Source organism: Anolis carolinensis, chromosome 1 (genome assembly GCF_035594765.1).
Source record: "Anolis carolinensis isolate JA03-04 chromosome 1, rAnoCar3.1.pri, whole genome shotgun sequence".
Classification (NCBI taxonomy): domain Eukaryota; kingdom Metazoa; phylum Chordata; class Lepidosauria; order Squamata; family Dactyloidae; genus Anolis; species Anolis carolinensis.
The window spans coordinates 33,046,642-33,060,999 of NC_085841.1; the positions used below are offsets into that span (position 1 = coordinate 33,046,642).

Below are 14,358 nucleotides of genomic sequence, written 5' to 3' on the forward strand. Positions count from 1 at the left end.
TCCATGCCATTCCAGCCTGCCCCTTCAAATCCTGTTACTTCAGTGGCTGTCCCTTGACTCTGGAACTCCCTGCCCAGGGAAGCCTGAATGGTCGCCGTCCCCCCACCCCCCAGCTGACCTTCTGGTGGCAGGCTAAAACCGTTTTATTCAGGCAGGCTTTTAAAGAAGAAGGTTTTTAATCAGGGGTTGCTGTGATTTCTAACTTTGAATATGTTTTAATACATTTTAACTGAATTTTTAATACCATTGATATTTAATTATGTTTTAATGTTTATATATTTGTAGATTTTAAATTGTACTGAAATGCTTTAAATGTAAGCTGCTTTGAGTCTCCTTGTAGAGAGAAAAAATGGGGTATAAATAAAGCAACAACAACAATAATAAAGGATAATAATGCCAAATATCTTCATTTTTGTTGCAGGCATTCCAAGTCGCAAGATCAGCAGTTCTGCAGGTGTGTCTGCTGAGGTTAGGTCACCTCAAAATGGTCCTGAAGGAGAAGCACGTGGAGGAAACATGCAGCCTTCACTTGCTGGTGCTGGAGAAGATGCAGTTAGACTAGGTGATTAAAATTGTCTTAATTCTTTAATGCATTTGCAATATTTATAAGTTTTTTTCCCTGTGTGATGTCTACTACAGCTAAAAACAATACAGTAGACACTCAGTTAACCATGGGGATTAGTAGATGCCAGAGAAATGTAGTTTCTGGTTGCTTGAAACTTACTATTAAAAATAGTCTTAACTAATATTATACCCCATACTGTACCATCCCATAAACTCTGTACCTCATCTCAAGCTGCAAGGAAATACGAGTAAGAAATAAAATTATTATTGTTATTATTAGCCTGATATTAATATTGAAATGCAGTAGTTAAAAAGAAATAAAGACAAAACAAAATGTGATACATTTTAATTGTATTATAAAAACAGTTTGTGAATGCAGTATGCAATTTTAGTTAATGTTTTTGGACAATTGTTTGAGTTCTGATTAGCTGTGATTCTACTGTAGTCCTGTAGTATCACATTTCAAAGACATTTATACAATATGTTCAGAACTTTAGAATGTAATTGCTGTGACTGTACAACTGCATTTGTAGCAATGATTAGGAAAAAGGACTAATGATCCATGATAACATACCTCTGTTGTATTGTTTTATAAGGGTTTCCTGTGGATCCACGGAAAGTTTTGATAGTGGCTGGCCATCACAACTGGATTGTAGCTGCATATGCTCACTTTGCAGTTTGTTATAGGTAAATACAGAATTGCCAATGCTGTTTTTCATATTGTGTAACATTTAAACGTGTTCTGTTCTGCAGGAGAAACATTAGCATGGATGTTTCAGTATATGGGATAATCCAATTTAGATGCAATCCACAATTTTGCTTCAACCTGTATAAATCGTTTTGTTGTGTAAGCAGTGAGGTGTTCTTGTCTATGTAGCCACATAATAATAATAATAATAATAATAATAATAATAATAATAATAATAATAATAATAATAAAAACTTTATTTATATCCCACCACCATCTCCCCAACGGGGACTCGGGGCGGCTTACATGGGGCCATGCCCAGAACAATACAATATAGCAAAATATAAAAACAACATATCATAATACAATTACAACAATACAAAAATAATCATGTACAGTACAACACAAAATCAAAAAAGCAATATAACAGGGCGGGCCGCATGAACACTCAGTTAAAACCTGGGGTGAGAAAAAGATAAGAATAAAACCACGGGGAGCAGAGACATAAAATAGCAAACAGTCTGGAGGATAGATGATGGGGGGAGTAACAAAAAAGTGTGTAACAGTTACTCTCCGAAAGCACATCGGAAGAGCCATGTTTTTAGATCTTTCCTAAAGTCTAAAAGAGCGGGGGCTTGCCTGATTTCAAGCTGATGCTATTATTTGAGCAATAACTTAACACTGTCAAATGATTACTTATGTTTGGTTAAAACTGTTAACTAATGTAAAAATAATGGCAGTATTTGGGGCATGTTATTTCAACTCGTATTCTTAATAGAAACAGTATTCCCCAAATTCAAAAGTGGAAAAACTTCCCTAAATCTTGGGGTATAGCTCAATTGTGGCTGATAAAACAAGTCCAGTTTGATTTGTTTGAAACAAATTACAGGATTTTCTGCAATATGCAAATTCTGACTTACTATGAGTTACCTCTACTTTCTTACATCATAATTAGCCAAAAAATAGAAAGGTACATGTTTTGTTTGTGACAAACAAGTATCACAATAGCAAAAATGTCTAAAAAATCTGAATGGTCAGGATAGTTTATTTATTTATCTTATTTATACCCTGTCTTTCTCTACCCCAAGGGAGACTCAAGGCGGCTTACAAACGGCATTTATGCAGTGCCTTAAGGCATACAAACTTAAACTTGAGATAAAATTGGATTAAAATTAATACATACTGTATATAATAGCATAATTAAAATACATTCCAATGTCAAAACACATCATCTAGAATAGTTTTTCCTGGCAATTTATTTTGCTTGTTTCTGCAATTTGCAGAAGTTATTTATAACCTTTCAGGTGTCAGTACTTCAGAATCCCTATGATGTAGATCTAGTTTAGTATGGTTTTGCAACAGAACACAACTCCTGCCTTGGTATACGAGTCTTTTTGGTATTCAGTCTTTTTTCTCCCAGCTTCAGCTGTCGACAGTATGACATGGTACATCTAGTTCCATTTACTTAACTGGTGCTAATTGCCATTTGGAGCCTTCTTTCCCTTGAATTATTTGTTAGCAGCCATTCTATTTGTCCCTACCAGAGGGAGATACAGAACTGTCAGTAGCTTGACTGAGAAACACGTTCTTTTTGACCCATCTTCTCACATAATGTGTGCTCCAGGTTTAAGAGCTATTATGAAACTTCAAAAACTAGTGACAAGCTTCTTTCCTTTTAATCATCCCCTTTGTGCATTATTATAACAGATTGTATGCCTGCAAACATGATGTCTCCTTTTTTTAGTCTTTCTACAGTATCTAGAAATTAATAATATTGTATGTCATTTTAATTTGCTGGGAATTGTGAACATGTATTTCATATCTGTCTGTTGCATTGGAAAATGTTCAATTAATTGCTCTGAAAAATATGTAATAGCAGATAAATCTGAATCCATTATGTGTTATAGTACTTATCTAGATAGTACTTTGTAGATGCTCAATAGTATTTTTGTTTTGCCTGTAAAAGACAAATCTCTCTCCTTATATTGACATGTTGTTGTATACCTTCAAGTCATTTCTGATTTATGGCAACCCTAATGTGGGTTTTTTTTTAAGCAAGATGTGTTCAGAGAGAGTTTGTCTTTGCTTTTCTCTGGGCCTGAGAGAGAGTGACATGCCCAAAGTGGATTTTAGTGTCTGAACAGGAATTCACATCTTGATCTCCAGAGTCAGCCTGGTGTTGAAACCACTATATCATGCTGGCTCAATATCTATATATCTCCTCACATTAATGGATAGAATATTATGACATGTTACGCAGTTGTAATCTGTCCCATACAACAAGGACTGGAGAACGTTTGTCTTTCAGATATTTCTCAGTTCCAACACCCACAAGCCCAAATCAGCATAGCTAGTGGTAAAAGCATTATGGGAAGTGCAGGGTAAAACTCTTGAGGACTAGAGGCTCCCCTCTCCTGATATAGAGATTGGAATAAATTATTAGTTCTGAAGTTCAGCAGTATTTTGGAAAGCTTGCCTTGTGGAAACGTATTTGTAATATATACTTATTTTCCCTAGAATTAAAGAATCCTCTGGATGGCAACAGGTATTCACCAGTCCATACTTAGATTGGACTATTGAGCGTGTGGCATTAAATGCAAAGGTTGTTGGTGGACCACATGGAGATAAAGATAAAATGGTAGCTGTTGCATCTGAGAGCAGCATCATCTTATGGAGTGTTCAGGATGGTGGTAGTGGTAGTGAAATCGGTGAGTATGTTGTTAGTTCTGCCCCAGTTCAGTGATTTGCCATAATGGTGTAACAGTCTGTCTAAATTCATTTGCTCAAAGCAAGCAAAAACTAAATTTTGTTCAGTTAACATTTATTTCTCCTCTAGCCATCACTTATAGGCTAAAGCAGTGCCTTAATAGGAAAGATGATAAAATCTAAGAGCAATAGTTTCCTTAATGGGTAGATGGTGATATATGTCAATTACAAAAAGTGTTGTCGAGGCCCTGTTGTGATAATAAGTAGAAAGTAATTTAATTTGTGACTGACTTATTTCAGCTCTGCATGGTGAACTTAAATGTGGGAATTAGAGATGACAGTTTGGAATGACTGCCAGCTTGTCTTGTTCTTACTAAAAGCCATGTTTCTCAAGGTCTCCTTCTTATAACCTTCAAAAACATAATTTGGGCAATGCTTTGCCATTAATAGTCTTTTGAACAGAAATTATCGGAGATGGCTAGCACTGGGCATCAGACAGCTTCAGAGCCAAAGGCTTCACATTACCAGAAGGTACATAAATATGGAAAAGGCTTTCAGAAAAGTCAAGTACTTCACTCTAGAGATCTGATTGAAAGCCTGTCCTGCTTACTAAAATACATACTTGCTTCCAAACATCAACAGAAGCCTTAGAAGCCTTTTTGAGGAGGGACAGAGATACAGGGAATCTCTTGAGTTCCAAAATAGCATTTAAATAATGGTGTAATGATAATGACAGACTCTTTCCCCCAGCTATGAAGAACTGTCACTCCAGATTTAATTTATTCACAACTATAGATATGGTGTCTTGATACATTTTTCCAAAAATCGCTTGTATGTTTCAAAAGGTATTCAAAGAACTGGGTTTGTTTCCTGCCCTCAAGTAATTAAGTCCCAGAAGGATTCACTGTTCATGAGTAGAATGACTATAGAACAGTGTGAATATTTAGTTCATTTGGGTTTGCTGTTCCAATTTATTTCTGTGGTTTAGAGGGCTAAAAATAAAATAAGTTGAAAATTAACAAATACAATTAAGACTGCAAACATTTAAGAACAGTGATTAGGAAAAAACTTCCAGAAGCAGAAGGCAGTAACAGAGCACTTTTTGATCACCATTTAGAAAAGTCACAGTATATATAAGATAAATGTTCAATGAGAATTTTGTGTCTACTAGGTTTTAGTTCCAAGACCCCCTGCAGATATTAAAACCCATGGATGCTCAAGTCAAAAAAAAAAGCCATTGTATACATATAATGGAATTTGTAAAATGGTGCCCCTTATATAAAATGGCAAAACCAAGTTTTCTTTTTTGGATTTAAAAGTAGTATTTTCAAGCTGTGGATAGTTGAATCTTTGGATCAAGAATCCATGGATACAGAGGATTAGCTGTACAATCTCAGACAGATTCCACCAACTTGTCTTTTGGACTAGAATTTGCATCATCCCCTATTGTTGGTTGCGACTGGTGGGATCTGTGATTAAATCACCTTGAGGACTCCACATTGGGAAGTCTTTTAAATGAGTTTATATTTTATGTTGCCCAGCTTGAGTTGTGGGGAGTATTTTCTTTTCCTCATATCTAGAGGTAACTACAAAGTTAAAATAAATAAGAGAATTATTTCCCTCTATTTGCTCCTGTTTACCCTGTTCACATATGTCTAGTTTACCTTTCCCTGTGCTCTTTATGTGAGTCATTATTCCAAATTAAATATTATTTTTAAACTGGGACAATGTATCCAGACATTTCTGGAATCTGGAAATGCAGTTGACTAACAGTCTCAAATAAGTGTAGATGGGGGCAAAGGAGAACTAAAAACATGCAGTCAAAGACAAGGAGAAGCATTCTATATGAATAATTGGGTTTGCATTGTGACCGTCATCACCAAAGTTACATAGCAAAAACTATTTTAACATTAATTGCCGGTAAGGCAATCAGTACTGTACTGAGAAAATAAGATAAAACATTTTTTCTCACCTTGACCACACTTAAAACATGAAAATTCTTAATTAAGAAACATCCTGTCAAGTGGTCAAAAGCTAAATCAATTAAGTAAATGATAAGCATATTGATGTATTCTAGCTGTACTATACAACACACTAAAATGATATATTGAAATGAACACACATCAGCCTATTTGTAGTTTTAGTCACTGAATAGGCAAGGCTGTTCTTGTTCAGAGAACTTTACAGGGCCGTTTCTCTTGCTGAGGCTAATGTCAGCCGCTCTGCCTTGGGATAGAGAAGTAGTGCTTTGTTCATGTCCTGTAAAAGAAACAATTTGTTGTTACAAACACTCTTCAGAAGCTGACAACACCATCTATGGAAAATTGCAAGGGCTGGCATCTCCATGATAGAGCTCTCCCAGAGGCTGTTTTCCCTTCAATATTACTTACATAAGATACCACTACTGGATTGCTGCTATAAGCAATATTTTACTGAGAGGGCCCCTTAAGACAAGAACCTGTCATTACTTATACCATCGTCTTCCCTGTGGACGGCCATCAGGATTGTTGAGCCTAAGCAGGAGTGACACTTTAAATTCCTTCAGACTATTCACGCTGTCTTCCTTGATTTCCCTGAACCTCGTCCTTCTCCAGAGTAATCAATTCTAGTTGTTTCTCTCCTTTTTATTATTGCCTCCTTTTATGTGCCCTGTTGTTAAATATAGTCAACATCAGAGATGATCATATGCCCTGAAAAATTATTTGGCATTGTAATTAAATCACTTTATGCACCAAGCGTCTTGCCTGCTATCAGAAAACATAGCAATTTCCATTCTCCACTTAAAAATATCAGATTGGTTCTTAATATCACTGTTTCTTCCCTCATTAATTCTGAAAACCTGAAGGGTCTTCAGAAGAGTTTTGTAGAGCTTTTGATATAAGTATTGGTATAAATTCATGATTATTTCCTGCAGGATTAATTAATTCTTAAGTGGAATTATAATGAAATTACAGTAAACTGTATAAAGGAACCACTCTGCTTGGCAGTATTGTTGTGCTTTTTTGCTGCTTTTATTAGACTGTAAGCTTATTCTGATTTGATGGATGTAGTTGGCAAGCATTCTGTCAAATCACACTCAAAATAAACTTGGAAAAGCACAAGAGTCTTTCAAGTCAAGAAGTTAATAATCAACTAATTGACTTGACAGTTTGTGTCACAAATCTGATTAAAATCCATAGATAATTTAGTGCCATAGATAACTGGAGAAGGGTTGCATGTACTTGAAATAGTTAATTGTGGGCTCTTCTGCTGTGAGGAAAGAGTCTGAAAAAGGAAAGTCTCAAGCCGAGTCACCTTAACTTTCTACTTCAATTTGGATAGTCAGAGCATCATTTTTTGAAAAACTGGCACAAGAAAAACAATGAACGTAGAAGAAAAGTTCTGTGTTGATAAACATGTAGGTTTAAATGTACTGTTAGATTTGGATTATTTAAGGTATAAAACAAGTGGTGTGTGGATATTGTGGACTGATACAGAATGAAGTGTGCAATTACCTTTAAGATAAAGTTTTGAATTCATGCATTTGTTATCTCACTTCATAATGGAGAAGTTGTTTGGGTCTCTGTAGACATGGCTGATGCTGTTGCCGAATTCCACATTAGGTAAACTGCAGTTCATAGGATATTGTTATATAATGATAAAGAAAAAAAAATATGAATAGTTTTCTTGTCTCTTTTTAAGATTATGAAAATGCTATTTTCTGATATGTGGCATTTCCTTATGTTCCTTGATAACATTCTCAAAACAGTTTTAATAGTTCCTTTGGGATGTTGTGTATGTGTTTTCTTATAGGGATATTTAGTCTTGGAGTACCAGTTGATGCTCTGTTCTTTATTGGTAACCAGTTGGTGGCTACTAGTCATACAGGAAAAGTGGGAGTATGGAATGCTGTGACTCAACACTGGCAGGTATGTTACATATAAATACTTCAAAGCAATGTATTCCATGAGGATCCAAAAAGGACAATCATTTTTATATAGCTTTTTGTTGTGTGCCTTCACATTGTTTCTGACTTATGGTGAGCTTAAAGTAAAACATCCTACAGGGTTTTCTGTGGTTTCCATGGCTGAAGTCTAGGGTTTTCATGGCTGAAGTTCTCCAGGGTTGAAATCCAATATTCAAAATCTTACTAGTAATAAATGTTCATATATACTTTCCTTGATAGAAATATTGTTTCTTTTTCCCTATTGCTTCTTGTGTTTTGGTTGTTCCTCATTTTACAGATGATCACTTGGCTTAATTCCAAGTCAGAACAAACCTAATATTTAATTGTTAAGCAAATTAACTCTGTGTTAATCTTACAAAATTTAGAATTAGTCATCCTGTCAAACTTTTCCAGTTGATACATGTGATACCTCAAAGATATCTATTTTATATTTCTATTCTGAAATGCCCTGTGATTTTTATATATTATGCATTCTGACAATGGGAATAGAGAATCTTGGATTGTAGACAAGGCTGAGGGAAATGCTGGGCATTCATGCAAGAAACAAACTTGTAACACAGCCAGATGAATGTCTTTATGGTACAATGTAAAGACGCTGTGTAATGAAATCCAGGAGGCTGTCTTGCAAATCTCAAGAGGCAGAAGTGACCTAAGGCTGACTCTGTGGCTTCCACAGCACTGGTTGAATAAATCCTGATTTTGCCTATAAGTGACAGTCATGTCAATGAGCAATGCAATGAGAATGCAGAAAGCCAAGTAGCATAATACAATAATTCTATTTTGCATTGGAAGCTGGCCTGATAGATTTGAAACTAATGATAGCTAAATTTCTTAAGAGCTCTGTTGCCATCCTTTGAAAACTCTTAAAGCATTTATAAGAAGGCAGTCGTTATTTTGATATTATTTTAGGAGCTATTCAGCTAATTTCACCTGTGTTTCTATGTTGTTCACCTAATGCACAATGTACTCTTACATAATTTTCTATCCCTCTGAAAATTCTATAATTTTCTTGCTAAAGACACCTTGATAAACACTGGTTTAGCATGGCAAATGCTCTATTATACCCATATGTTATTGTGGATAACTGGTCTTACATTATTATTATTATTTGGAAATGAGCACTATAATTTATATCAGAGTACTGTTAGCCCTTAATGTTTTGATAATTTGGTATGATGGTTATCATGTACGTTAAAGATGGAACTTTGTAGAAGTGGCTGAATTGCCATATGTAGGTTTTTTGTTTCATTTTTCATGAACTGCGGTGGCCTTCTGCAATTACCTTGCTGTAAAATAAGCTCAAATTATTGTATCTTGAAAATAGCTAGAGAAATAGCTGTTTTTAGGGTACGGCAAAACACTTATTTCCCAGATTCATAAAAATTGTAGGATGATCACCATATACATTGCCTTTAAGTTGCTCCAATGAAACATAAAATTATCCTTACTTGAAATAGGAAATATTCATTTTCTAGTTCTTATTGGAATAGGCTTGTCAAATCATTTGTTGAATTGTAAGATAGCTTTTCTGTAGACTTCTGTAATTTAATTCGTCTACTCATTTAGGGCTAGCAATTGGGTGCATTGTGAGATCATTTATTACATTAGCATGGTTGAAATTGAAATTTTATATAAAAATGTAATTTTCAATTCATTAGTTATCTTTTATTTATCTTAGGTTCAGGATGTTGTTCCTATCACTAGTTATGATACTGCTGGATCATTCCTATTGCTGGGCTGCAACAATGGCTCCATATATTACATTGGTAAGATCAAGTGCTCGATGCACAAAATAATATTGGATGCAGCTTCCCAGTGTTTGCCATTTGTCACCTAATTCGTAAATGTTTGTGTCCCTCTCATCACCATCTGGTCACCTACGCCTCCAGCTTGTGATCAGTAATATATTCTAGACAGACAGAGTTAGTCTCATCTCTCTTAAGTGTTGGAATCTCAGGTTATTCATTTGGGAGAATGAGCAGTCTTTACTCTTAGTCAATTTTGTTTACATAGTAGATATACAGTAGAGTCTCACTTATCCAACGTTCTGGATTATCCAACGCAGTTTGCCTCCTACTCCGATCCACAGCTGTTTCTATAGACAGCAAGGATTGAACTTATTATGGATTCAATTTCCAACAATGTTGCTACTATAAGTTCATTTTATGCAATTCTATCTTTATTTGTAGTCAATTTATTAGTAGCTAATGTTTTTGTAGTCAATGTTTTCAATATATTGCGATGTTTTGGTGCTAAATTCATAAATATAGTAATTATTACATAATGTTACCATGTTTTGGATTGCTTTTTCTGTCGATTTGTTGTAAAACATGATGATTTTGGTGCTTAATTTGTAAAATCATAATGTAATTTGATGTTTAATAGGCTTTTCCTTAATACCTCCTTATTATGCCACGTTTTCACTTATCCAACTTTCTGGCAGCCCGTTTATGTTGGATAAGTGAGACTCTACTGTATAAATACATATTCCCCTAGACAGGGAACACAGACTTTGTATTGTCTAGGTGCAACAGCTTTAATCAGTTTCCCATTATAAAAAAGGTAAAGGTTTCCCCTGACGTTAAGTCCAGTCATGTCTGACTCTGGGGGTTGGTTCTCCTTTCCATTTCTAAGCTGAAGAGCCGGCGTTGTCCATAGACACTTCCAAGGTCATGTGGCCGGCATGACTGCATGGAGTGCCGTTACCTTCCTGCTGGAGCGGTACCTATTGATCTACTCACATTGGCATGTTTTCAAACTGCTAGGTTGGCAGAAGCTGGAGCTAACAGCGAGCGCTCACTCCGCTCTCGGGATTTGAACCTGCGACCTTTCGGTCTGCCTTTCGGTTCGGAAGGACCATCTGGAGGAAGAAGGCAAAGGAGCTGATTTACTAACACTCTGGCTCCTGGCTGCTGCCCTTTGCCTCCCCCCCCCCGCCTTCCCAGCGTTTGGGGAGTGGATTTAAGGAGGGAGGAGATTTTGGAACTCCAAGGACCATCTGGAGGAAGAAGGCAAAGGAGCTGACTTACTAACACTCTGGCTCCTGGCTGCTGCCCTTTGCCTCCCCCTCCCCCCTGCCTTCCCAGTGTTTGGGGAGTGGATTTAAGGAGAGAGGAGACTCTGGAACTCCAAGGACCATCTGGAGGAAGAAGGCAAAGGAGCTGACTTACTAACACTCTGGCTCCTGGCTGCTGCCCTTTGCCTCCCCCCCTGCCTTCCCAGCGTTTGGGGAGTGGATTTAAGGAGGGAGGAGATTTTGGAACTCCAAGGACCATCTGGAGGGATAGTACCAACAAACAAATGCCAGCAAGCTGCAGTGGTTCTGAATGTCCTCTCTTCCTGTTCCCCTCTTCTGACTTCACATTATAACAACCAAGGCTATACCTGTACTGGGAGTCTGTCTTACTGAGTTTCACTTCTTGTTTATATATTGCTGCTATAACAACTTTTAAATACTTCTATAACATCTATTACGTGCTGTGAAGCCTGGTCCTACTGATTAACTTACCAAATTTATCATCCTTAATTGGTCCCGCCTGGCACATTATAAAACCATAGTGCACCATATTGAATTAGTTCACCAACGCCTGCTTGCACCTTAGTTAACTTAGACCCGTATACCTATGCTGCTCTTGCACCCTCTGCGCTTTGCAACTGCATTTGCACTTTGTATTGTTGGAGGAGGGTGGGGGAGGCTGAGGGTTATGGGGACTGCAGGGTGGGGGAAGGGAACGGGTGTGTAAGGATGCCAATCTATAACAGGATAATAGTAAACGAGATAACATCATTTGGACCAGGGGAAGAGAAGGAGAGAGGACAGCTGGGTAGGGGAGGAGGGTGTTCCGATGGGTGGGGAGCCTCTATAGAGGTGGTGTCTGGGAGGGGGAGATACGGGAAAGGGAGACCAAATCATTCAATTCGGCCTAGGGTTTTTGGTAGGACGTTAATAGTTCCAAAACGGTCTCCTGACGTAGCTAACCTGGGTAGCCAGGATGGCGGTCCCTCCAGGTTAAAGGTGGTGCTGTTTAATGCCAGGTCAGTGAACGGGAAAACATCTTTCATCCAAGACCTCATCTTGGATGAGCATGTAGACCTGGCATGTATTACGGAGACCTGGCTGGACGAGATGGGAGGAGTTAATATCACCCAGCTCTGCCCGCCGGGTTATTCCGTACAGCACCAGCTGAGATCTGGAGGGAGGGGAGGTGGGGTCGCGGTGGTCTATAAGGATTCCATCCCCCTGACCAGGTGCCCCGTCCCACAGTCGACCATGTTTGAATGTGTCCACCTGAGGGTGGGAGACCGGGACAGATTAGGGATTCTGTTAGTGTACCGACCACCCCGCTGCACTACAGTCTCCCTGCCTGAGCTAGCTGAGGTGGTCTCGGGCCTGGCGTTGGAGTCCCGGCGGCTCATAGTGCTGGGGGACTTCAATGTCCATGCCGAGACTAACCTTTCAGGTGCGGCTCAGGACTTCATGGCCGCCATGGCAACCATGGGGCTGTCCCAACTCGTATCTGGTCCCACCCACAGTGCGGGACACACACTAGACCTGGTCTTCTGTCAGGGATGGGAGGAAGGTGGCGGTGTGGAGGAGCTCACCATCGCTCCTTTGCCATGGACCGACCATCACCTGATCAGGTTTAGACTTACTGCGCCCCCCAACCTCTGCAGGGGTGGTGGACCTAAAATGGTCCGCCCCAGGAGACTTATGGATCCAGAAGGATTCCTGACGGCTCTTGGGGAATTTCCCGCCTCCTCGGCAGGTGATCCTGTTGATGCTCTGGTCTCTCTCTGGAATGGAGAGATGACTAGGGCAATAGACACGATCGCTCTGGAGCGTCCCCTCTTGAGTAACCGAGCTAAACCAGCTCCTTGGTTTACTGAGGAGCTGGCAGCGATGAAGCGAAAGAAGAGGGAACTAGAGTGCGTGTGGCGATCAGAGTATAACGAGTCAGACCGAACACGGCTAGGCTCCTATCTTAGGGCATATGCCGCGGCAATCAAAGCTGCCAGGAGAGTCCACCTTGCGGCCAACATTGCGTCCACACAGAACCGTCCGGCGGCGCTGTCCCGTGTCATCAGAGGGTTGTTAACTCCCACCAATCAAGGTGGGAGCCCTGATAACTCGGCAGCTCGCTGTGAAGCATTTGCTCGGTTCTTTGCGGACAAAGTAGCTCTGATCCGTTCCGACTTTGACACCATATTAACGGCAGTCTCTGAGGATGTAATGAGTGCACCTGCTTGTCCAGTTTTGTTGGATTCATTTCAATTGGTTGAGCTCGAAGATGTGGACAAGATCCTTGGAGAGGCGAGACCGACCACATGCATCCTGGACCCCTGCCCATCCTGGCTGGTGAGAGAAGCCAGAGGGGGTTTGGCCGAGTGGGTGAAGGTGGTGGTGAATGCCTCCCTTCGGGAGGGCAAGTTTCCAACGAGCCTAAAAATGGCTGTGATCAAGCCGCTGTTGAAAAAGCCATCATTGGATCCCACTCAATTTGGAAACTTTCGGCCTATTTCCAATCTCCCCTATTTGGGCAAGGTCTTGGAACATGTGGTTGCTTCGCAGCTCCAGGGATTCTTGGTTGACACTGATTTTCTGGATCCGGCACAGTCTGGCTTCAGGCTGGTACCGAGACAGCCTTGGTCGCCTTAGTCGATGATCTTCGCCGGGAACTGGACAGGGGGAGTGTGTCCCTGCTGGTTCTGCTGGACCTCTCAGCGGCCTTCGATACCGTCGATCACGGTATCCTTCTGGGACGCCTCGCGGGAATGGGACTTGGAGGTACTGTCCTGCAGTGGCTCCACTCATTCCTGGAGGGTCGGTCCCAGATGGTGTCATTGGGGGACGCCTGCTCGGCCCCACAACCGTTGACTTGTGGGGTCCCGCAGGGCTCTGTATTGTCTCCCATGTTGTTTAACATCTACATGAAGCCGCTGGGAGAGATCATCAGGAGTTTCGGGGTCCGGTGTCATCTGTACGCAGATGATGTCCAGCTCTGTCACTCCTTCCCACCTGTCACTAAGGAGGCTGTCCAGGTCCTGAACCGGTGCTTGGCCGCTGTGTCGGACTGGATGAGGGCCAACAAATTGAAATTGCATCCAGACAAGACAGAGGTCCTCCTGGTCAGTCGGAAGGCCGAACAGGGCATAGGGTTACAGCCTGTGCTGGATGGGGTCACACTCCCCCTGAAGGCGCAGGTGCGCAGTCTGGGGGTGATCCTGGACTCATAGTTGAGCCTGGAGCCCCAGGTCTCAGCGGTGGCCAGGGGAGCCTTCGCACAATTAAAACTTGTGCGCCAGCTGCGACCGTACCTTGGGAAGCCGGACTTGGCCACGGTGGTCCACGCCCTTGTTACATCCCGTTTAGACTACTGCAACGCACTCTACGTGGGGCTGCCTTTGAAGACTGTTCGGAAGCTTCAATTAGTCCAACGGGAGGCTGCCAGGTTAA

At 40.3% G+C, this 14,358-nt stretch overlaps 1 protein-coding gene across 1 annotated transcript in view; it reads left to right on the top strand.

The window, feature by feature from the left end:
- Positions 1 to 14,358, top strand: part of kctd3 (potassium channel tetramerization domain containing 3) — a 43,769-nt gene that overhangs the window by 15,231 nt on the left and 14,180 nt on the right. Inside the window, exons 7-11 of the mRNA XM_008125853.3 lie at positions 422 to 562; positions 1,161 to 1,251; positions 3,770 to 3,960; positions 7,751 to 7,866; positions 9,583 to 9,670. Coding sequence (XP_008124060.1) covers positions 422 to 562; positions 1,161 to 1,251; positions 3,770 to 3,960; positions 7,751 to 7,866; positions 9,583 to 9,670 — 627 coding nt within the window. The remainder of the gene's footprint in view (positions 1 to 421; positions 563 to 1,160; positions 1,252 to 3,769; positions 3,961 to 7,750; positions 7,867 to 9,582; positions 9,671 to 14,358) is intronic.